The following is a 25116-nucleotide window of genomic DNA, read 5'->3' on the forward strand; positions in this document are numbered from 1 at the left end:
GCTTCCAACCAAACCATGTGAATTCCAACAATTAATCTTGTATATTTAAAAAAATGAGTTGAGTAGGAACTAAAACCTAGTTACTTAAAATATTTACCTATAAAAATGTGTATATACATACATAAAACTGAAAATTACATATAAAAAATCCGATCTGATTGATCCCGCGTAATTCCAAGTAGTCGCTAGTTTACACCTCACCGACTTACTAGGGACTAGCGAATTCTCCAACCTTAAGTCTACCTACAAATTATTATTTAAAAAATTGCTTGTAATTCTATTTGCTATATCATAGTACCATCCCATAGTGTTATATAAAACCCTAATTAAATCTCGACCGCAGCCTCGCCCCTGCAGCTGCATCACAGTTCTCTAGTTCCCGTTTTCACAAGAAGATATGCCTCCAAAAGCTGCCAAATCGAAGGAAGCACCGGTAGAAAGGCCCATCCTCGGCCGTTTCTCATCGCATCTCAAGATCGGAATTGTTAGTTTCTTATATCTTCGTATCTGCATTAATCGCCATCAGTTTAGATTCATTTTATACCGTTTTATGATCTAATTTAGTGTATTTAGTTGTGATTTTGTTCGTTTTTCATTACTAGAAGTTGATGATTTTGCTAGGTTTTCATTAGTATGAAATGATGAACTTGAAGCTTCTGCATTAATCGCGATCAGTTTAGATTCATTTTATACCGTTTTATGATCTAATTTAGTGTAATTAGTTGTGATTTTGTTTGTTTTTCATTACTAGAAGTTGATGATTTTGCTAGGTTTTCATTAGTATGAAATGATGAACTTGAAACTTCTGCATTAATCGCGATCAGTTTAGATTCATTTTATACCGTTTCATGATCTAATTTAGTGTAATTAGTTGTGACTTTGTTCGTTTTTCATTACTAGAAGTTGATGATTTTGCTAGGTTTTCATTAATATGAAATGATGAACTTGAAGCTTCTGCGTTTAAACGCGATCAGTTTAGATTCATTTTATACCGTTTTATGATCTAATTTAGTGTAATTTGTTGTGATTTTGTTCGTTTTTCATTACTAGAAGTTGATGATTTTGCTAGGTTTTCATTTGTATGAAATGATGAACTTGAAGCTTTTTTCTAGGTTTTTGTTAGTACGGTAAACAGTAAACATAGCTGAGTAACGAAATGAGTCAAATGACGGTTGACGATCTGTGCTTTGGTGTTATTGATAGAAGTATAGAAGAAACTACACTTCAATTTAGCTGTTGTGGACTCTGTTTGTGGTTAATTGTCATCAGTCGATTGTTTTGCTAGGTATTGTTAGTTTCTTATATCTTTGTATCTGTCATGAACCGCGATCAGTTTTGATTCTTTTTATACTGTTTTCTGGTCTAATTTAGTGTAGTTCGTTGTGATTTTGTTTGTTACGGGAAGTTGATCTGAGTACTGTATGAAAATGGTGAACTTGAAGCTTCTGCTAGGTTTTCGTGAGTACTGTGAATAGCAAACATAATTGAGAAATGAGATGATGTCTGTGATTCTGTGTTATTGTAGTTATAGACCAAATTGCATCTTCAATATTATGTGTTGTGGACTCTGGTTGTAGTTAATCGTCATCATTTGATTTTGTTAGGGATTGTTATATTCTTCTATCTTCGTTTGTGTCATGAATCACGATCAGTTTTGGTTCATTCAATACTGTTTTCTGATCTGATTAGCTTTTTATTTGTGAATTTGTTTGTTTGCTATTACTAGAAGGTGTTGATTTGAGTACTATATGAATTGATGAACTGGTAGTTTTTGCTAGGTTTTTATTAGTATGGTGAATAGTAAACCTATTTGAGAAACGAAGTGACGATCTGTGATTCTGTGTTATTAATATAAGTATAGAACAAACTCCTCTTTAATTTTATGTGTGGCAAATTCTATTCGATTATTGTATTAGGGTTTGTAAATTTTCTGATTTAACAGTTTGTGATATTGAACCTGTAATGTATCTGGTAATTACACTGTTACAATTTATTGATGGAGACAGTGTTAAAGTTTTGTGTCTGATAGCTAAAAAAGAAAGTAGGCAGATGTATCTGTAGAATATGGACTTATCTGTTTCTATACCGCTGCTGATTTCAGGTTGGATTGCCGAATGTAGGGAAGTCGACTCTCTTCAATACTCTCACCAAGTTATCGATACCTGCTGAGAACTTTCCATTTTGTACAATTGAACCTAATGAAGCGCGTGTCAACATTCCTGATGAGCGGTTTGAATGGCTCTGTCAACTGTTCAAGCCAAAGAGTGAGGTAATATATAGGCCCTGCTATAGTCTGAAGGATACTGAATGGTCCAATTGAATTCAACACTAAATTAAGTGAGTTTTTGCTTGGTAGGTTTCTGCATTTTTAGAGATACATGACATTGCTGGATTGGTGAAAGGTGCTCATGAAGGACAAGGGCTTGGAAACAATTTCTTATCACACATTCGTGCAGTTGATGGCATATTCCATGTTCTACGTAAGATTGTATTTATATAATCTTTCTGAAATAGTTATATTAGGTCATCTGAATATTGTTTGTCATACATATAACATATTGATAATCATACATCAAATCATATCATTTGTGTTTGGATCTTAGTATCTTACTGTGAACGAACCAAGTTTGAAGGCATACGTTTTTCATCCTGCTGGTTACCTCTGTTTTTTGTTTCGACTTTTTTGCTTTGTTGTTATCACAGTGTGAGCTCATTTGTTCTTGTATATGTTTATATAATAGGTGCATTTGAAGACCCCGATATTATACATGTTGATGACTCTGTGGATCCCGTAAGAGATTTAGAAGTTATAACTGCAGAATTACGGTTGAAGGTATGTTCTAAAATCCTTTGAGCTCACATCTTTGTATTGTGTTATGTGATATCGAAAGTGCCCAAGTGTGTTGCGCATTGTGGAAATGTGTTTGAACACTTATTTATTATATTATTTACATGTTTATGTTGGTTTTTTTCGTACATGATATAGGATATTGAGTTCATGGAAAGAAGGATTGAAGATCTTGAAAAGAGCATGAAGAGGAGCAATGACAAACAGTTAAAAATAGAGCTTGAAGTGTGTTTGAAGGTATGTTGTTGTGTATTCATTTAATGCCAAGTTGTATTAATACATATTGTTTCTAACAATGATTATTTTCTTGTTACCCTCAAATCATCCATAAATCGTGACCTTGTTTTAAGATGTTATTTGCTGCAACAATTATTTTCATCCTCTAATCTATATTTACTTCATACGAAGTCAAGTATACGGGATATAATGAAACTACTTATGGATTTTGGTTTGTTTCTGTAGGTCAAAACCTGGCTTGAGAGCGAGAAAGATGTCAGGTTAGGGGACTGGAAAGCCGCTGAAATTGAAATCTTGAATACTTTTCAATTGCTCACCGCAAAACCAGTTGTTTATTTGGTAAGACTATTAGCTTATAAATTATAATACCGTTCAATATTTCTCGAAGCTTGGTAGGCTCTTTTTATATTATGTTTAAACATTTGATATTTTCTTGTGCAGGTTAATATGAACGAGAAAGATTATCAGAGAAAAAAGAACAAGTTCCTTCCCAAAATCCATGCTTGGTATGCAAATTAGAATTTGGATATCACTGTTTTTTATTTTATAAAAAATAGTTAAGTAGTTGAATTCATTGTAGGGTGCAAGAGCATGGGGGCGAGACAATTATCCCTTTTAGCTGTGCTTTGGAGAGAACTCTTGCTGATTTGTCGGCAGATGAAGCGGCTAAATACTGTGAGGAGAACAAGATACAAAGGTTGGTTCAGATATTATTTTCTTGAAATTAAAAGAAATCATGTATTTTACTATTTATGCAAACGATATTTGTTTATTTGTTTATATATGGCTCTCGTAAACTATTATCAAAACTGACACAATCAAGTCTGTAGAACTGTATGAGTATATGATGATGCTCAGCTGAGAATAACAGTTGGATCTGCTGATTCTTTTTATTTTTGCACAGTGCTCTTCCGAAGATTATAAAGACTGGATTCTCTGCTATTAACCTTATTTACTTCTTCACTGCTGGCCCTGATGAGGTAATGCCTTTTCACCCTTCATATGTATCAAACATAACACAATGTTTCTTTTTTTTTTTTTGAATTTGGTCATTTTGCAGTTTTAATCATATTTCTTTTCAATTTACATGCAATATCTTATCTGATTAGATGCAATATTATATATACCCCTGAACTTTCATAAAATCATATATGGATATGCCCAATCAAAAACGTTAATATCAAATATACTAAAAAATGCTTCAAACTTGCATGTATTTTATAGCATAATCGTTATACCTCTCTCTCTCTCTCTCCATACACTCTAAACTCTCGTAACTTAAGGCAATTTCTGAGGGTAGGGTTCTAAAAATGTCATAAATATAAAATTGGGTATATTTGGTTTTGTAATTTTGTATCGGGTAAATACGATATTATAAAAATTTTGAGGGGGATATATGAAGTTTGATGTAAAAAAATTAAAAAACAGGTATATTTGATTTTGATCTAATTATCTAAAGTGGATGTGACATGCCCCATGCACAGGTGAAATGCTGGCAAATTCGAAGGCAAAGCAAGGCTCCTCAAGCTGCAGGCGCAATTCATACTGATTTCGAAAGAGGATTTATTTGTGCTGAGGTAATAGTTGTCTTTTTTCTTCAAAATGTCTTTGACATCATAATGTTTTTACAAGATGTCAAATCAATATGTTTAGTTGTTTTTTTTTTTATCTAGTTTATATCTTGTCGACTAAAGGCTGCCGTGATTGTTCTTCTATACTCTTCTTATTTTTTTGCAATTAATTTTGAGGTTTCTTGTAAGATATTTTTGTAAATATCTGCAGTAGATTGAATTTTTTTTTGGTATTTTAATTTTTAAATAAGGGGAAATTTCTGATTAGCAGATTAGTAATAGTAATTGACAAATGAGAAATTTAGGAGTTTGAAAGATCTGAGAATTTACTTGGGATTTTGCAGGTTATGAAGTTTGAGGATCTTAAAGAGCTTGGAAGTGAGGCTGCTGTAAAGGTATTCTTAATTAGTGACTATATTAACACACGCACATATATATATATATATATATATATATATATATATATATATATATATATATATATATATATATATATATATATATATGAGGCCGGTTAATGTACAAGAGCCCCTTAACGTGCGACTGTACGCGAGTAAATTACGCACATTATAAATTTCAAACCCTAATTATGCATGAAGAAATCATGCATGGTCAAAACACAAAATCACACATAGGTTGATTTTACCCTAATTACGCATGTTATATCATAATTACACACATTATTTTGTTGGTCACGTACCATCGCACTCGCACATTAAGAGCCTTTTGTATATATATCCCTTGTGGCAGTTGCATGACAATATAAAAGGAATTTTTGCATGCATTATGTTCAATAACATATATTATGTGATACGTATAATAATATTTAAATACATATTTCGAACAAATGTGTATAAAAGTTGCAATAAGAAATTGGCATGGTTTATTTTTCAGGCTGCTGGTAAGTACAAGCAGGAGGGAAAGACCTATGTGGTTCAGGACGGTGATATTATATTTTTCAAATTTAATGTCTCCGGTGGTGGAAAGAAGTGAGCCGGTGGGGAATTTGTTAGTTATTCTGTCATTTGATTGGCTTGCTTGCTATCCACAAATTTTATTTCGATTGTGTACCAACGTTGTATCGAGTATCTAGAATCAGGTTTTTTTGGCACTAAATGTGTTCTTTTGACGTATGTTCTTATCCTTTGTTTTAAACATGATGTATTGATGCAGCTAACATTCTGAATATTTTCATGGTAACACCGCCGCTAACCCCACATTTCTTGCGGTAAATTCAAAATCCCGGGAAGGAGTCGCCGCATTCGTGGTGTTGAGTTTTTGACCGTTGGAACCTTTATAACCCCACATTTCTTGTCGTAAACCCAACTAGTGTAGCACCCCTTACGTTTGAGTACAAAATGGGGAGTGAAGTGGGAAGTTGACATGACAAAGTATGATTGGTTGGGGTGGAGAGGGTCTGCTCCACTCGAGTAGAGCGCTCCTTACATCCTTGATATACGTTCATAATGCAAATGCTTCTTTTTGTTTGATTCATGATCAAAGGTTAGAAACAAGTCATTTGGTTCCTTTGTTAATCGTTATGTTAGGGGTATCTTTTTTAGTGAAATCACATATAACAGAGCTGGGATGGAGAAAATAAGATAATGGGTTGAGGTGAAGTACCCACAACACCTATCTTATTGTTTGTTTAAATACAGCAAGTTAAATTATCTGTATAAGTGTTAAAACGCTTCACATTTTTTACATACCGTCATTAACTAAACGCCGCTGTATAACCGTTTGTGTTCATTGGTGTTGATATTCGTATAGATTTGTTTATGTGTGTATAGCATATTAAAAAGCATACATAACAAGCAAACACAAACAAGGGAATGTGTTTGTTTATGTGTACGTACTCATTTATCGTTTCAATTAGAACCGAACGAACAAACTCAAATAGCCTTCATCTGATTTGTTTACAAGTTCAGATGCACGACACCAAGGCACCAAACCCGATAAAGCCGCATTGCGACTTTCTATTTATTTAACCAGATTTTCCAAACTCCATTGACGATGTTTGCAGTCGCGACTTTCTCTCTGTTTAACCAGAATTACTAATCTCCATTGACGATGTTTGGATACTCCCTATGTTAACTGAAACAGTAAATCTACAGAACCCACCACATTCCCAAATCTCCAATTTTTCTTTATTTTGAACGATTATAAACCGCCCTAAAAATGTTACTTTTAGCGCACAATGTCAAGACTGGCCAATTTTCTATTTTAATGTAAAACTGTAAATCCAAGTTAAGCTATTCAAACAGTTCAACTACAACTTATTTGGAACACCGAACCAACATTGTGCTTGCTCACCACCTTAATTTTTGTTGCCTCTAGGTATGTCGAGATCCTTAAAAACCGGGCTATCAACTCCAACTCCCATTGCATTAAGCCCGTTATCTACATACAACACCGTCCCTGTGATGGCTGAAGCCAGCGGTGATGCCAGAAAAGCAGCCGCATTTCCCACCTCCTCTGTTTAAATTTAAATTATATTCAGCACAGCATAGTGAGTATATGTATAAATGTATAATGATGGGTTCAAATGAAAACTAGGAACCACTTTGATATGGATTTACCAATGAATATACTATATTCTGAATACATGCCCAAACCTCAGGGACGATTTTGGCAATTAACTCTATATAATATATCCATATGGACCATATAGGAACTATAGTGTATATGTATTAATACCAATTAATACGTCCAAATTAATACAAATATAATTTCAAACCTATCACATATTAATTAAGTATTTTATTTTTTTCCACAATTGTTTTATATAATTCTACAATTTGTTTTACATGTAAATCTTTACTTTTATAAAGTTAGTTTAAAATGAAATTACATTTCAGGCCCTGTACTTGTGAAATTTCAAAAAAAAAAAAAAAAAAAAAAAAAAAAAACCCTCATCAAACGGTTGGTTCTAACCCAGTTAGGCATTTGGATGAAAATGGCAAAAAGTTACAAACGTGGGGGGCTATTTGGTACAAAAAAGTCATTTTGGACGAAAATGGCAAACATGCCCAAACCTCAGGGACGATTTTGGCAATTAACTCTATTATATATGACAAAGTATGGTTGTTGTTTTTATAGTTCCTATATGGATATATTATATATGACAAAGTTACTAGGTTTTTTTGAATCCTAATAAGCACATTAAAGTTACCAGAGTAGATTCACACTGACCTGCTGATAGTTCTTTCTGCAGCGGTGCATTCTCTGATGAATAATCAATCATCATATCAATAAAACCGATCGCCTTAGCAGCACGACTTCTAAGTGGTCCTGGTAATATGACCAACAAGTATTTATTAAATAAATTATTTGTCTTATAAATAAGATTTTTTTTATGTGAAGAGGTATTGCAGTACCTGCAGATATTGTGTTTACTCTGATTCCGTGTTTTCTTCCTGCTTCAAATGCCAATACCTGTGTTTTATTATTATTATTATTATTATTATTATTATTATTATTATTATTTAATCATTATTGGAAGTTAAAAAAGAAAATCAGTGTGAATAAAAAAAGCGTGATAGAAGTAACTAACTTGTGTGTCACTCTCCAAAGCAGCTTTCGCTGAACTCATACCTCCACCATATCTGTTTTAATAAAGGCGTAAATAAGAAAAAAAAAAAAAAGGTAAACTCCAAATGAAACAAAAAAAAGTAAAAAAGAAAAATGAAGAAATTACCCGGGTATGATCCTTTCAGAAGCAATGTAGGTCAGAGAAATAGTAGCACCGCCTGTAATATGATAATTAAGCTCAACTTTGAGGATTCAAAATTTGAGTTTGACCAGTCAAAAGGCGAATGTAGATAAACATACCGCGGTTCATTATCGGGGCAAAATGCTGGAGCAAAGATACGTAAGAATAGCTTGATGCAGAGATGGCAGCAAGATATCCATACCTGGATGTTTCTAAGAGAGGTTTGCTAACCTGCAAAATTGAGGTCAAACAGTTTGATATAGGTTGTGTTTTATTTTAAAAGTGTCAAATGAGCCAGATAGGCAAATTTAGCTAAAAGGGGAACATGTCAAATGGGTTGAACGGGCCAAACACGTTGATTTGGGTTGTGTACTATCTCAAACGGGTCACATGAGCAACTTCAATAATTCAGTTAAAAGGAGAACATGCCACATGGGTTAAACGGGTCAGACGAGCCAAATACAAAATTTTGTGAAAAGGGAATTGGTCAAACAAATTGAAAGGTGTTCAAAGTCTATTTTTGAACCATACAAGTTCCTAAATAATTTTATTCAACAAATAGATTATTATTATTATGATCATAGTCAACAAACTAACTATTTATACAAGGATTAATAAGTTCGGACAAAATGTGTTCCAGGTCAACGCAACCAGTACAAAATTACCATTTTTAACATGCGTCGACCCATTCATTTTGCAACTCATTGTTATTTTACGGGAGAATAACCACATGCATAGATTAGTCCATAAGCAAGACATGTGCTAATAAATTATAATTACCGTCAATAACTAAAATGGATATTCTAAACTCCAAAGTATACCTCAGGCCCATTGGCTAATGAGTGCACAAGAATGTCAATGCTGCCAAAATCCTCTTTCACAGATTCAGCTACTTCCTGCAAAACATAAACTTTGACTTTTGCAGGAATGTTTGACTTTGCATAGCAATGAGAACAACTGGAACAATGATTAATGAAATGATACCTTTACAGTCCACTTCGAGGACCCTGCATAACGCTTGTTTGCTTTTACCTGCATAATGGTTATGCAATATATGAGACTTCATTCTCTTTATTCATAGCATAGATTACAGAAAATGTCTATTGTTTATACCAGGTTGCAAAGTATGTCCTTTACCTTCAAAAATTGCAGAAAACGTGCTTTATGTTTTTTAACCTTTACACTTTACGTCCTTTGGCCCTAACTCAGTTAATTTTTCTCGCTAAATCTGGTCACTCAAGGGTAGTTTAGTCTTTTTACCAAATTATTTAAAAAATATGTTAATAAATAAAACAAAAAACAAATTAAAAAGTAATATACATACATTAAGAGATTGATAAAAAGACTAAATTATGCTTGAGTGACCAGATTTAATGAGAAAAATTAACTGAGTTAGGGCCAGATGACGTAACGTGCAACGGTTTAAAAACATAAAGTACGTTTTCTATAATCTTTGAAGATAAAGGACATACTCTGCAACCTGATGTGAACATAAAGGACGTTTTCTGCAATTTACTCTTATTCATAAATTGCAGCAACATGTTTGTGAGAGGGTGAACTTACATCCTCGGGAACATCTTCAGGGGTATCATAAACAGCATCTAAGGGGTACACTTTAGTAATTTCCATCAAAGACCCATCTGGCAACCTAAAATTACATATAGGCTTGTTGGTTGATCAATCATCAATCACCATGTTATATTAAAACTAACTGGAAGAAGAATGGTGGATATGAACACTTACACACGTGATTCGTCAAACTTGCCCCTTCGAAGACTAGACTCGAATATGTTGAGTGCCTAAAAAAGATTAATAGTCATCAACAATGAATGCATTTAAATTAGGAATAGGATCTCTCGTAGAGGGGGAAATTTCGACCCATTTACTTATGGATGGGCTGATTTGGGTCGCTGTTTATTAGAAATGGATCCAATACAAAAATTTAGCTACTAAATGAATTGTTTAAATGGTTACACATGTTGAATGTCGCCCAAAGTCTATATTTAACGCATACAACCTCCTATATTGTTATATTACATTTTTATTTTATCATGGTAGTAATACTGTGTTTGTAACATAGTTGTCAAAAGCGCAAAAGGCGCGCGCCTAGGTGCTCGGGCGCAGCGAGGCGCGCCTATAGCGCCTGGTGGTAGCTTAGGCGCAAAAATGGGCTTTTTTTTGTAAAAACAGTGCTCAGGCGCAAAAGGCGCGAGCCTAGACGCTCGGGCGCAGCGAGGCAAGCCAAAGCTGAATATCCAATTGATGTTGATGGAAGTTTTGATGACTTTGATGATGGTCTTGATGATTGATGATGAACTATAAGTTTAAATGTTGAGTAAATTACTTTTTGAGTCCCTATGTTTTAGTGGTTTTAACCACTTGAGTCCAAAATCAAAAAGTTTAACGCCCTGAGTCCCTAGCCATTTATTTTATAACGTTTTGAGTCCAATTTTGTTCATTTTATAACGATTCGAGTCCAAAAAATTGGACTCAAAAGGTTAAAATTTGGACTCAAAAGGACTCAAATGGTTAAAGAAAATGCTTATAGGGACTCAGGTCGTTAAACTTTTTGCTTTTGGACTCAACTAGTTAAAATCACTAAAACACAGGGACTCAAAAAGTAATTTACCCTTAAATGTTTTAGTAACCGCAAACGTTTGTATAAGTCCTAGTAACTTTTGGTATAACTTTTGGCATCACTACGTGTGTATAAGTCCTAAACTTTTGCTACTAACTATTACCTACATGATCTTAAATGGCATATATAATAGTTTTTTTTATTTTGTATGTGGAATCTTATTTATTTTCAAAGCATAACATATTTTTTATATATTTTTTTTTCTCTATGTGCGCTTTTCTTAAAAAAGCCCACGCTTTTTTTGCGCCTTGTGCCTAGGCTCCGGGCGAGGCCGATGCGCCTCGCGTCTTTGACAACATAGGTTTGTAATATTAATTAATGTACTTTTTATTTATTTTAAAAGTTAAAGGTGAAGAAAACTACGCCAGCGGGTCGTCAACCCAACCTGACCTGTTTCAACCAATATTAGAAACAATGACCCGTTTTGAGTTTTGACCCATTACCCAACCCACCAGGCCGCCCATCTTGCCACCTCTAATCTACAGCTAGGATGAGTAACATACGGGGACCCATGTGCCAACAAGAATCTCAGCACCAGCCGCAGCTAACGATTTGGCTATTGCCCAACCATACCCGTTATCATCAGCTACACCAGCAATGAATGCCCTCTTTCCTGCAGATAACTCCCTAAATTAGTAAACACTAACATACCTATTAATCAAGAATTCGACCGTTTTCTTGCATCCATTTTAACTCATTTCTTAAATATCCAAGCGAAAAAAAAAAAATCATCCACAATGAAACAAATTAAACCTCTTAGATCAATAGGCAGCCCTGGAAGGGGTTTTACGTCATTGGAATCTGACATGGCTTTTGTGATCATTCTTCCAAATCTCAAAGGAGTCGAATTGACATTTTGAGATAATGAATGTGTAGAAGAGATGTGAGATGAGGCTTTAAGTTTTGCACATGTAATGTTACTAGTGAAAAGCGCAACGCATGGTTTTGAAGCTTCACGAGAAGAAAAGGTTGAGGGGGGTCTTGCTATAGCAATGTGCATCATATTAGTAGCTGTTGCCATTTCGATAAATCAATAATAAACCTGAAAGAATCATAACAACAATTAGCACGAATCTTGTGAAGAATATAATGGAGATCAATTAGTTTCTTCTCCTAGGGTTGATAATCATGAATAAATAATCAAACTGGTGACTTTTTTTTATTGAAAAAAGGAAATGAATTTAAACAAAACTGCATGAACACTCTCTATTCTTTCTACATGAATCTTTTGTTGAACATAGTTAAATCAACTAGTTGCAGTTTGAATTTAAGAATCAACCTATTTGTAGTAGAAATAATACTTGAATTGGGAAAGTAAGAGACTAGTATCTAGGTTTTTATGGAGTAATGACTGACTAAGAAGAAATGATAGTCAAAGAAGTTGGAAATGTTATCAGCAATCACAAAACCAAGAAATGAAATCTAACTACGTACACATTGCAATTACATATGAAAACAGCATCATAATCAAATCTACATTTTGTAAATTCAGATCGCTGCAATTGTAATTTGTAAATTCAAGTAGAAACATAACAGATCAATTAGGAAGTTGTTGTTGAGTGTGACTTACCGATCCGATCACAGGAAGGATGTTTATTTTGTTGTTGTGGGCGTGAGTGTATAAGTGGGGATGAAGAAGACAGGTAGGTTTCGATTAAAACAAAGTGAGATGAGATGAGATGGTCTTTGTGAGGGCCGTTGGAAAGCTTTGGAAGTATCGAAAGAATTTTGGCATTCAAAACAGGGTTTATAACATGGGCAAAGCATAAAGTTACATTTTTAGTTAACGGAGGTCGTAGTAATCGTGGTTTAATTCACACCGGCTATCATCAAAATCAATGAGGGATAGTTTAGCATTCTATTCATATTCTTATGTGACGAATAATGTTTCAACTATAACCCTCACACGTTCAGCGTAAGTTTTGCTTTTTTTCCAATACCTTGGTTTCGGTTTGTTCACATTAAATTGGTTTGTCTAACTAACTCCGTTTGTTTCTTCTTTTAGAAATAAACAAGTTTAGTCATTTTACACTTTACACTAAGGCCATGTATAGTGCTAAACCTTGTGAAATGGTTTTTTTTTTTTTTTTGCCACGTGACGTCCGCGTCAACATGAGTGTTTCACTAGGTAAAATGTTGTAGTGGTAAGACATGTGAAATTAGTGGGTTATTTATATAATCTTAAAGATAATGGTCGGTGCATTTTACCTTTCTGGCCCTTTCTTTTTCCCCGGTTTTCATTTTGACAATTCCCTACCGAATGCTAGGGAGCCCACACATTTGATTTTATAGTCAGATTCTTTTTTCGCTTTATATTATTTATTTAATATATATTTGTCTTAGAATTTTCATTACTATTGTCAATTACTAGAATCATCTTTATGACAAATCATCAACTCCATAGGATAAACTCTTAGATTTTATCCAGTAAATTATTATTACCTATTACCTATGTATTAAAATTAGAACACAAAGAATAGTAACATTATCAATCATCAAGGGGATAAGCAAATAGTATTGGATACCGGTATCGGTATCAAATTTACTAAATCGGGTATTATGTATTAAAATTAGAACACAAAGAATAGTAACATTATCAATCATCAAGGGGATAAGCAAATAGTATTGGATACCGGTATCGGTATCAAATTTACTAAATCGGGTATATTTTCGGTAACGAATCGGTACCGACTTTTAACATTCTCGGTATCGGTTCGGCACCGGTATTCACCGGTTTTTACCCTCAAATTTACCAAACCAGGTATATTTTCGGTAACGAATCGGTACTGACTTTTAACATTCTCGGTATCGGTTCGGCACCGGTATTCACCGGTTTTTACCCTCAAATACTGACACCGTACCAGTACCGATCGGTACTGAACCGTACCAGGTATATATTCGGTACCGGTACCCACTTTTGGGGATTTTCGATGACGGTATTTTCGGTAACGATATTTTCGGTACCGGTTGGTACGAGCTTATCAAATCCTGTAGCAACGCAAGTAATTGCACCATTTAGATTACTTTTCATACACACTGTAAGTAAACTGTATTTCGTTTAAATGAGGTTTTATATACACAACAACTTATTTTGTTTTCTTTTTTGTCTTTTTTCTATAATGAATTAATTGTAGCATGTAAAATTAACTTGGATATTTAGATTATTAATGGGCAAATCATATCAAATTCTGTAATCAAACCGGTATCGTATCTGTACCAAATTTACTATACCAATCATTTTCGGTACCAATTTGGTACCCACCTTTTGACGTTTTCAGAATCGTTACTTTCGGTTCGACACTGCTCTAGCACCATACCTGTATTTACTGATTTTTACCTTCAAATACCATACCGTATGGTACCGAGCATTTTCGGTGTCGGTACCCAATTTCGAAGATTTTCCGGATCGGTACTTTCGGTGTCGTTACCGGTACCGAGCTCATCCATATTTTAACGTGTTAGCACCGTAATAACTAAACTGAAAACAACCGAATTTCCAACGTGTACGACGTGTGGGTCCTATTATTATATATTAGATTATTTAAAATCGCTTTTTAGGACGAAGTGACTATCATTACCACGTCATTTTTATTTATGTTTTCATATTCGGTATCTGCTTGCCGTTGCCGAGACGCGTTTCGCAGACATTAGGTCCCCGCCGCAACGCGCGGACGAAAAATCAACTAGTATAGATATAATTTGAAATTGAATAAAAAATAAAGAAAAATTGCAATTTGTGTAATGCACAATGTTCATCTTGTGGCCTAAACCACGAGCACATGTCAAAAAAAAAAAAAAACCCTAAAAATGAAGAGGGTGCGGTGTTATGCATGTGGTTTGGTGGACCACGCGACCACTACACATGGTCCGGATGACTAATTATGTTAGTTTTGGCCAAACCATATGCATTAATAAATACAAACCCATGGGCCTAACCTACTTCTTTTCCTTTACCTCATTACACGTAGGGAAAATGTCACAGAATAGTAACCAAGTTTAAAGTGTTTTAATTAGGTCACTCGTGACTCGTATAGTTTTTGTCTTAATTAGATGACTTAACATTCAAATCGAGCTATGTCCTTTTTCCCATGTGTCAGGAAAAAAATGGAGCATAAGATGTTGGGGTCAGATTATTTTAATATATGAAATTATATTTATTAAAAATAAAAATACTTTAATTACATTAAAAAAAAACAAGTTAAAATCCACGTCATCACTAGACGTTAGCATCAAATAAAAGGGAAAAAATAAACAAAAATCCACATCACCACGGTTACATATGAAATGAATGAAAAACCCTTAATTTTAATGAAAAATGAATGTTTAGTGACCTAATTGGAACACTTTTGAAACTTGAGTAACCTAATTGAAACACTTTTAAAACTTGGTTACTATTCTACAAAATTACCCCAAAAACAATATGTGTATGGGGTCCTTCCTCACCAGTGGCGGATCCAAGAACTTCTTTCAGTGGATTCGTTTGGTAAATTCTCATTATTTTTTTCAAATCATACAAAGTTCTCACTAGTTTTTTTCAAACCGAGTGGGTTCATGTAAATCCACAAAACAGGACTGGATCTGCCACTGTTCCTCACCCCTTGTGTCCGGACAAGTCCGCTTGAGCAGACCGGGCCTTGCCTCGTCATCACCTCCAACGCACACAGAGATTTGAAAATGAGGTTTGGAATTTTGGCAGATGATTCAGGTAAATTCATGGCAAAAAGAATGTTTAATTTTAAATAGACTTCCCACGTTGGTCGAATCGAAAAGGAGGTAATGAGCTCTGCAGTCCATCCTGTTGCTTAGTTCCAAAGACGATTAACCACTTGATGGTATCAAGTGGCCCTGCCAATGAGGTTAGGCTACAAATTAGTCAATGGTGTAAACTTCGGGATGACATGTCTTAGATTTCCGACAACGTTTTCAAGTATTGTCGGCTTAGAAGAAGCTTCTAAATGTGGTATTCTTGATTGCCATGTGATGTATTTGGTGAGCAAGTGTAACACCTCGAAATTTTGTGTCCAATAATGTGTTAACACGTGTCATGAGTTACACGTGGCAATAGATGTGAAATAAAGGACTAAAGTGACAAACCTTGAAAGTATGCAAATTCGAGGGTTATAAATGTCAACAAAGGGTAAATATACTATATAGTAAACCTAAAACGATGCTCGTACCTTCAAACGAATAAATCATGGATCGTACGGAAGCGAAACGCGAAAGAAAGTGAGAGATTACAAGCTGCAGGGATTAACTGTGTCAACATGTTTAATTATACCTCTGAGTGACCCTTTGACGAACCCGAGGCTTTGTAACAGTAAAATACGCTCACTATAATGTACTATATGAATTTCGCGAAGTTCCGTTTTAAAACGAGAAAGTTATGATCAAATTCGTACGAGAGGGGTTAAAAGCGTCAACAATGAAAGTTAAGGCTTTTTGGATAATAATTAGACTAACTGGGGGCTTAACAGTACGGGTAAAAGGCACGAGCCCTTAATTGTAATTAACCGAGGGCCAAATCGCAAAGTTACCCCTTCAAACCCGAAAGGTCAGGTTATTAATTACCGAAGATTTTGTTAATCATTACAAAAGATCTAAAAACAACCCTTACGGACCGCAAAGGTCCTGCCTTACGGACCGTAAGGGGGTGAAAGATTTAGCTTGTCTCCGCCACAGGCTTACGGACCGCAAGGCCCAAGCCATACGGTCCGTAAGCGATGCCCAGCGACAGAAAGTTGGTTGTTGGCTGTTTAAAGCGGTAAAACATTAATGTATGGGTTTCCCAGAGGTATGGGCGACCCCTAATCACTCCCTAGCACTATAGGACACATGTGGATGATCAGGGAGCATGGGTAGACCTTGTTGTGATGATCTTGATGATCTAAATTGCCTATAAAAGGCCACTTTGTGCAACAAGTATTCCTCACACCTTCTCTTGCATCTCTGATCATCTCTGGAGCTCAATACTTCATTCTAAGCTTCACATTTCGTGCATAAGGCTTCTGTAAGTTTGTTCAACCCTTTGTGGTTTAGTTTTTGCTTAGTTTTAGCTTAAAAGTCAATCCGTCGTAACTAACGGTTGACTTAACGGTTAATCACAAATGGTCCAGTGGTTTACCGAATCAAAGATGGTTATGTGTTGGTATTTATGTGGGTAATAAACCCCTAAAAGGGTTCCCTCTGATCACCACTCTAACTAGTTCAAATAACGAGTCAAACATGCTTAGAAAAAGTCAACAGAAAGCTATTTTGCGATTTTTCATATAATCTGTAATGTAGATGGTATGCAACCTGTTTGAACACTCATAAAACATGATAATAAGTGTATTAACACGTCTAAGCTTGTTTGATCCGGCCATTTATTGTTTTGACCCGGTTCGGAACCGAATGTCGCAAAAAAATTTGACTTTTGCTTTGACTTCAGTTCTGACCCGTTTTAGTGCAATGTAGATATGCCTAAGGACTCTCTTAGGACCAGGTCACATGATGGTATAACCCTCGGTGACCGGTTCGTAGTTTGTCCGAGTCTTTTACGCATTTCCGTTAATTGCTTAAAAGTTGACCGTAACGCCCTTATCAAAATAAAACGAGTATTTCGGACACGTGAAGGGATCATAACCTTGGTTACTGACTTCTAAGCATGTCCCAAAAATTTCGTGTCAATCCGAGGTCCAGAATAGGAGTTATGCTAAATAGCCCAAATTACGAAACTTTAATAATTAAATAGCGCAATTAGCATAACGCCTACCTAAACCCGGATTTCGACACCAAACCTTTTACTCACTGATGTAAAATAATATTTTGGGATTTTTAAAGATTTTTAATTATTTTTAACCTGCTCATAACCTGCGGTTATGGCAACGGTTCGGTAAATACCGAATATACCCTTTTCGGCCATAACTTGAGTTCTATAAGGTCTTTTGACCCGATTCCAGTTGCTACTGATTTTAAATAACAAATAAAGTATTTTAGACTTTATAAACTGTTCGGGAAACTCAGATTTTCTGTATAACTCTAGAACCTCTTTTAAAAGTCTTTAAAATGACCGAAAAACCCCTAAGGGGCATAATATCAACTTAAACTCGTTACGGGCATTATGGAAGGTATCCTACTGATACCACAACCTCTTTAAAGCATATTGACTTAGGAAAATAGTGTAGGATTCTTACGGTTACCTGTTGCGCCTTTTACGTGCACGGTTCGGCTTATGTAACTAGTTTACATAGATTAGCCGATACGGGTCAAACCATATTGTTTCGACCCCAAATTCCAGAGTATGATTATTATACCCATATAAAACAAGTCTTCAAACTTGTTGGGTCAAAAATCACACTCCATTCACGGTTTTCGCCCTTCAAGCGATTAAACCGTAACTATCCTTGAAACCGACCGGTCTAAGCTACGCAAATATAAAGACCCGTTAGGATTCTAATAGGTTATTTTAAAACCTTCGTTCCAGAATAGAAGCCCAGTAAAAGATATCTGTGATTTAATCAATTAAGGACTATACTTGCAAAGGTAAATACTTTTAACTTATTTTCCGTTATACGGGCTTGGGTTACGGTATCTAAAATACCGCTTGGTCGGGCAATTGACCCCAACTCATTTGTAGTTGGGTATTATCGATGTGACCCGTTTAAAACTTGTTTTGTTGGCTTAACGCCTTTGGGGGCTTAATGACCATGTCCCGGATATCCTTTGCATCATTTTACGAAATGGCCACGACCTCGACATCCGGGTGTAGGCGTACACCCGGAATTATGTCTATAATTATAAAAGTATAGCCGTTGGTTACCTGCCACGGTGTTATATGCTATGTGGTGTGTCTATTAAACTTTAACCCGGCACGACCCGGGCGACTGAACGCATAGCAAACATGTAATTCTTTACAAGATTTAATTATAAATTATCCCAAGTTATAAAAGAGTTTGTGCCTTGTGCATTCAAATCAATTTTAATAAACATTTTACAAAAGTGTCGGTTGAATGTATTTACCAGTGTAAACTGACGTATTTTCCCAAAAAGATTAACTGCAGGTACTAAACGTAATCGGCTGGCTATAGCTCCTTAGCATCTTAAAGAGTCTCGCAAGCTTTTGATGCCTTGTCTGTTGAACAATACTTTTTTATTATTTGATCCCCCTGTGGATACCATTCGACTATTTGTGATACATTCGATATTACAATCAATGGTTGAATTATATTTATCTTTATGCTTCCGCTGTGCATTCATATAATTGTGTGGTTTGACTATATTGTTGCCAACTACGTCACGGTAATTCCCCCCACCGGGCCCACCGGGCCCACCGGTGATACACGTGGAAATCGGGGTGTGACAGGAAGGAAAGGAAAAGTTATCATGTGTGTTGTTTGTTTTCTAAGAAAGACATTTTTTTGTGTTTGATTTTATTAGGATGTTCAACTTTTTAGTAACTGATAATCAAGAACATTATTTCAAAGCTAAGAAAAGAAAAATGAACATAATCAGAGTCTAAAGTATGTCGTTTTACTTTAAATCATGATTCTATAGAAAATTAAAGCACAATAAGCACAGAAACAAGAAATTCACCTCAAAATCGGAAACATGGTTTGACAAAATGCGAAGCTTATGAGCACAACAAATCTAAGGTAAGTTACTTAAAATCGCATTGCTAATAAGATGAATAAGAATATTTATCTAGTTAGAACTTAGAAGCATCAACATTACTTAAATTTCACTTAATGACGTTACACGAATTCAAGACGAGTGCAACAACATCAATAATCAAGGCACTTAAACGGCTAGAGTAGATAACACGTACAAATATACACAGGAGATTTGGTGTCTTCCGAGTCCTTAGAGGTTGCATGTTATGGATGACAATAAGCAACGTCGGGAAAGCATATCAATGATATTAATACTAGCGACACCAAACAATGAACATACTAGATCTTTAGTGCGTCGACTTTTACATTTTTATCAGGAAACATCAGTAGTGGCTGAACACCATTTGTCTTCTACTAAAGAAAATCCTTATATTCAAAAAACATCTCATAATACTTAAACACTTAAAAAAATGTAAAAGTGAGTTAATAAGAAAAAACATATTAAGCTAGTTGCATAATTTTCATAAGGAAAGTATGCACACGATGATGATGTGGTATTGGGGGACGAAGGGGGAACATGAGCCCCTCCTCTCATCTCTCGAGTTTAGGGATAGGTATCCCATTCATCATTCAATCTCTCTCTCCTAAGAAAACGGTGAGAGATATGTATAAAATAGGCCGCGGAAGGGAGAGATACTGATGTGATGATTAAATGGAACCGTGAAAGTGAGGGATGAGCAATAAATATGACATATGACTACACTACCAAAATAATAAATTACAATTACAATGATGGTTGTTATGGTAAGTCTAAATTACAGGCCAATGTTGTAGAAATTTGTGAAAATACATACATACATAAAAAGGTATATTATACACCAATGTGGTAATATTATTATAGGATTTGGTCGATGGTGGCCTCCCTCGTTCTTGAATGAAATGAGCCCCCGTCTACTCATTCATATCTGCTAAGCTAACCATCACCTGCTGCTCAATTGCAACTCATACAGATTTCTTGATTCCAATCAGATCTGTTTCTGAATTATTATTAGTTTTCATGAATTAACGCCATGAAGAAGAAGCTCGATACGCGTTTCCCTGCTGTAAGTTTTTTTTTTTTTTTCTAGGGTTACATAATTTGCACAATTACGTCCATCAGGTGGCCTGTATTTATTTTGTGTGTAATTGTATCTCAATTTGGGTTCAAGATACATATGATCTGTTTAAAAATTATAAAAATTTGGTGTCAGAAATTATGAACAACGCCTTCTATGATAGTGTTATGTATTTCTTTTGAGGGAAAATCACCCACCAGTAATCAAGTTTTTTTTTAAGTGGTCACTCACTCAAAGTTTTATTGTTCTTGTAAAATTACCCAACTTTCAAAAGGTTTTCCAATCTTACATAATTTTATATAGAAATGTTCAAAATAATCTAAAATTAAGTGTGACAGATGAAACATATATGAATACTGGTTACTATTTACTGATTTTTCTTTTCAAATTAACTTCACATAGAAGCTGATAATGAAAAAAAGAATTCACTAAATAATACCCAAGTTTCAATTTAAGTCAAATTGGAACAAAAAAAACTAATCACTAAATAGTAACTAGTATTCATATATGCTTCACTTAATTTTATAGTTTTTTTTTTTTTTAACATTTGTAAGAAAAAATACATAAGATTGGAACACCTAATGAAAGTTGAGTGACTTTAGAGGAAATTAAAAAAGAAAACCGAGTGACTTTATTAGGACACTAAAGAAACTTGGTTACTAATGTGTAAAGTTACTTCTTTGAATGATTAAAGTATGACTGAACAGTCCGAAATCAGAATCTGCCATGGGTATGGGAGTAGGTCAAGGTTGATTGGCATACATACATCTACAACATACACATGCATTGTGTTTGGCTTTGAATCATTCTGGGAGTTGTATCTAGTTTCTATAATAAATACACTCTATATGTATGCATGCATTCACACCACTAGCTCGAGTTTCAAGCTGGTATCTTGTTGTAAAACTGACAAAAAGCATCTTGTTCCGCGCTTGAAGCTTTTGCATGCTAGTTGGTAATTGCTGTGTGGTCATATAGATTGTATTTTATTCGTGTTAGAGGGTGTTTGGGGTTGAGTTTTGAAAATAGATTATGCGTTTTGAATAATCATAATCAGATAATTAGCTGTAACAAAACGTGCTGCAGAAAGATAGTGTTTGGATTTGATTATGTTGTTTGATATCACAATAATCAGATAATCAACTATTTGAGTGTTTGGCAAATATATATATTTTGATCTCTATAAAACGTTTTGATCTCTATAAAACGTAAAAAAAATCAGTTTTTGGATTATCACGTTTTCCTGCAGTAAGGGGTGACCTACTTTTGGATTATCACGTTTTGATCTCTACAAAACGTAAAAAATCAGTTTTTATTAATTTTTTACCAAACACTCAAAAATCAAAATAGATTTTTTGCGATTTCAAAACACAATAATCAAAAAATCAGGTTGAAAAAGCAATCCCAAACACACCCTCAGTTCCTTAAATTTGATTAGGGGTTGCTAGTATTGCAGATAAGATAAGGGAGGGTAGATTGAGATGGTTTGGGCATGTCAGGAGGAGACATGTAGCAGCCACTGTTAGAACAGTCAAAACGCTCACTATAGAGGGAAGGAGGAGTAGAGGCAGGCGGATTAGACATGATTTGCTAGATTTGCACCTTTCAGAGGACATGGTCGAGGATAGAACTTCGTGGAGACGTAGGATTAAGGTTAAGGACTTTTAGGAGGTCACCTTGGTTTTGTTTTAGGTTCTTGTCTTAGGAGGTTAATTTTCAATTTCTCTTTGAGGAGTTATATGACATTTTTATAGGTTTTCGCTATTTCCTGATGTCGTAGTTTTACTAAGAAATAATTTTTTTTGTGTGTATTTTAATTATTTTATTTTTACGTTTTTATAGTAGTTGTGTGCCTGCATATGTTGTTTGGAATCTTATGTCTTGGTTATGGTTTTGGAGTCGGGGGTCTCACCGGAAGCGGCCTCTCTATCCCTTGGGATAGAGGTAAGGCTTGCCTACATCCCACCCTCCCCAGACCCTATCAATAGCCTGGCTATAGGTGGGATTATACGGGTAAGGTTGTTGTTGTTGTTCCTTAAATTTGATATTGTATACGTGACTCTGTTAAACTATTAAATTCGTTAAGTCCTCATTTGTGGACATCGTAAAGGATTTACCATGCGATTAATTGATATAAACCTAGTTGTAAACTATTAATAAGTTAACTTGTTTTCATATAGTAATTACTCTGTATTTTTGTAATTACAAGAGTGAAGATCGTTGTTAGTCTATGTCATGATAATTGAAGATTTGTGTAATTTATTATTTGCAGGCACGGATCAAAAAGATAATGCAAGCTGACGAAGATGTTGGAAAAATCGCCATGGCAGTTCCAGTTTTAGTTTGTGAGTTATTAATATAATATAGCCTTCTAGGTTCAGTATTTAGATATTCAGTGTTGTTACTTTATAAAACATTATGCAGCCAAAGCTTTGGAGTTGTTTTTGCAAGACCTTTGTGATCGTACTTACGATATAACTCTACGCAGAGGCGCAAAGACTGTTAACTCACTGCATCTGTAAGTCCTTTCTTAATACAAGTTTTATAAATTTAATTTCAAGTTTGTTTGACATATTTTGGCGTATGCATTTTCTTTTCGTGTTTGGATTATTTTTATGTTTTGGTTCTGAAAAAAAAAATCATTTTTATGATGTTTAATTCAGAAAACACTGTGTGCAAAGCTACAATGTATTTGATTTTCTGAAGGAAGTTGTGAACAAGGTTCCTGACTATGGCCATTCTGATGCCGGTGTTGATGACCGTACCATGATAAAGAGGAAGTAAGAATTTTCTTTGAGGTTATATTGTTGAATTGCTAAACTAATAAATATATGTTATATATGCAATATAATTGTTTTTTAATTTTTTTTAAGGAAAGCTGCTGCAGATGAAATGAATGAGAGTGATGAAGAATTGAAGAGAAACAGGATGGTAAGAGTCTGTCTCTTTTCATGAAGTTTCCCAACTTAATAACCAAATTATGCATTATCTACCGATTAAAGAAAGTAAATAACATAGGGGCTTAAAGAAAGTAAATAACCAGAGGTGGCAATATACATAGGTCGGGCAGGTGGGGTAACAGGTCAAAAAGGGGTCCAGTTGAAACGGGTCAATTTCAGTATGGGTTGAAACGGGTCTATTTGTCCCCGATACACTTTTTTTGTTTATTTTTTATAATAATAAAAAAAATAGTGCAATGCATAAACTATATAATCTATATTATTGAACATAACTTTTTAGAGACTGAGCTTAAAAAAATGAGAGTTGAAAACAGCGTGTTCAATTATAAAAATGGTTTGATGCAGAACGAAGCAAGGCAAACAAGCAGCAACGGCAGAGGCAGAGGGCGCGGTAGAGGAAGAGGCAGGGGCCGTGGCAGACCGCCAGCAGAAAGAGAGCCACCCCAAACAGAGACCGAACCAGAAACGTGCACATCGGTTCAGCCGGACAGCAAGCAGGTCCTAAACCCACAAGGGGAGACGGACCACCACCATTCTGAGTTGACCAAGTCAGCAAAAGGTGAAGCGACTAGCGGTGATGGTGGTCTGAACATTGATCTGAATGCCGGGATTGATGACACCACGGAGAAAACACCGGATATCTTGGATGGAGGAGCCGCAGCTGCAGCCGCCCTACAACCACCAACTCCACCACCACAGGCGGTTCCTGGTAGTGGCGGTTCCTCATCAGCAAATCCTGGTGAACTTAAGAATGAAGATTATCTTGGGTTGTCATTAACAGAAATGGACAGGATGGCAATTGACACTCGCAATCTGGCGGAAATTAACTCCAGGTTGGATGAGGAAGATGAAGATTATGATGAAGAATAATGATGAACTGCTAGATTTCTTTGATGCAAATAAAAGATGAACTTAAAGATGCTCAGTTTGTTTCCGTTTGTTTCTTTTTAATGTTTTGTACTGTAGCTATTCACAGTATAATTTGATCGCATGTCTGTTTATCTTCTTTGCAATCGGCATGAGGATTTCTATGATCATGTAGTAGGGATGCTCAAAAAACATTTGAAAGCGACCCACCTGCCCAAACTGAGGCAAGTCGATTCGAATTCGCTTGAAATTCTAATAAAGCAATTTAAGATTTGGTTCGGTTTACACGGTTTGATGGTTTAGCGGTTTATCCCGATTTGAAACTTGGAACAGTCTGTAAACTGAACCGGCAATGTAACCTTTATTGTTATTTCCTAGTTTTGGAAGATGTAGTTGTATACACAGAAGGGTTCGAAAACCTTGAGTTTTAAGAAAATCAAGAAAACTAGTCACAAACCATTGATCGGACAGATCAATGGTTGATATCCTCAATAGCAATGATGTAAACATAGCATGCATATGTGTAGGTCACATTCTATTGGGCAATCCGTACGGGGAAATCCGGTATCGAATTTCCCAT

The 25116-nt window shown here is 35.2% G+C and overlaps 3 protein-coding genes across 3 annotated transcripts; 2 read left to right on the plus strand and 1 right to left on the minus strand.

The window, feature by feature from the left end:
- The first annotated feature begins 309 nt into the window (after positions 1–309).
- On the plus strand, positions 310–5852 carry LOC110920709 (obg-like ATPase 1). Its single transcript, XM_022164905.2, has 12 exons — positions 310–484; positions 2102–2269; positions 2357–2480; positions 2742–2833; positions 2987–3085; positions 3311–3424; positions 3527–3591; positions 3666–3782; positions 3990–4065; positions 4570–4662; positions 5001–5051; positions 5551–5852. The coding sequence occupies exons 1-12, from the start codon at positions 398–400 to the stop codon at positions 5647–5649; spliced, it is 1185 nt and encodes a 394-aa protein (XP_022020597.1). The 5' UTR covers positions 310–397; the 3' UTR covers positions 5650–5852.
- A 929-nt stretch (positions 5853–6781) lies between these two features.
- On the minus strand, positions 6782–12729 carry LOC110920857 (enoyl-[acyl-carrier-protein] reductase [NADH], chloroplastic). The gene is made up of 13 exons (XM_022165062.2): positions 12577–12729; positions 11760–12048; positions 11510–11619; positions 10112–10167; positions 9932–10016; positions 9353–9400; positions 9190–9264; positions 8488–8599; positions 8354–8405; positions 8210–8261; positions 8034–8091; positions 7849–7947; positions 6782–7131 (listed from the first exon to the last, which is right to left on the minus strand). Exons 2-13 carry the CDS (start codon positions 12025–12027, stop codon positions 6974–6976), a joined length of 1173 nt encoding a protein of 390 aa, XP_022020754.1. The 5' UTR covers positions 12028–12048; positions 12577–12729; the 3' UTR covers positions 6782–6973.
- Positions 12730–20472: 7743 nt separating this feature from the next.
- Positions 20473–24821, plus strand: LOC110920693 (transcription regulator complex subunit bur6). The gene is made up of 6 exons (XM_022164888.2): positions 20473–20697; positions 22982–23054; positions 23134–23227; positions 23373–23489; positions 23583–23640; positions 24015–24821. The coding sequence occupies exons 1-6, from the start codon at positions 20665–20667 to the stop codon at positions 24537–24539; spliced, it is 900 nt and encodes a 299-aa protein (XP_022020580.1). The 5' UTR covers positions 20473–20664; the 3' UTR covers positions 24540–24821.
- Positions 24822–25116: the final 295 nt, after the last annotated feature.

The sequence above is a fragment of the Helianthus annuus genome, chromosome 17 (genome assembly GCF_002127325.2).
Source record: "Helianthus annuus cultivar XRQ/B chromosome 17, HanXRQr2.0-SUNRISE, whole genome shotgun sequence".
Taxonomy (NCBI): domain Eukaryota; kingdom Viridiplantae; phylum Streptophyta; class Magnoliopsida; order Asterales; family Asteraceae; genus Helianthus; species Helianthus annuus.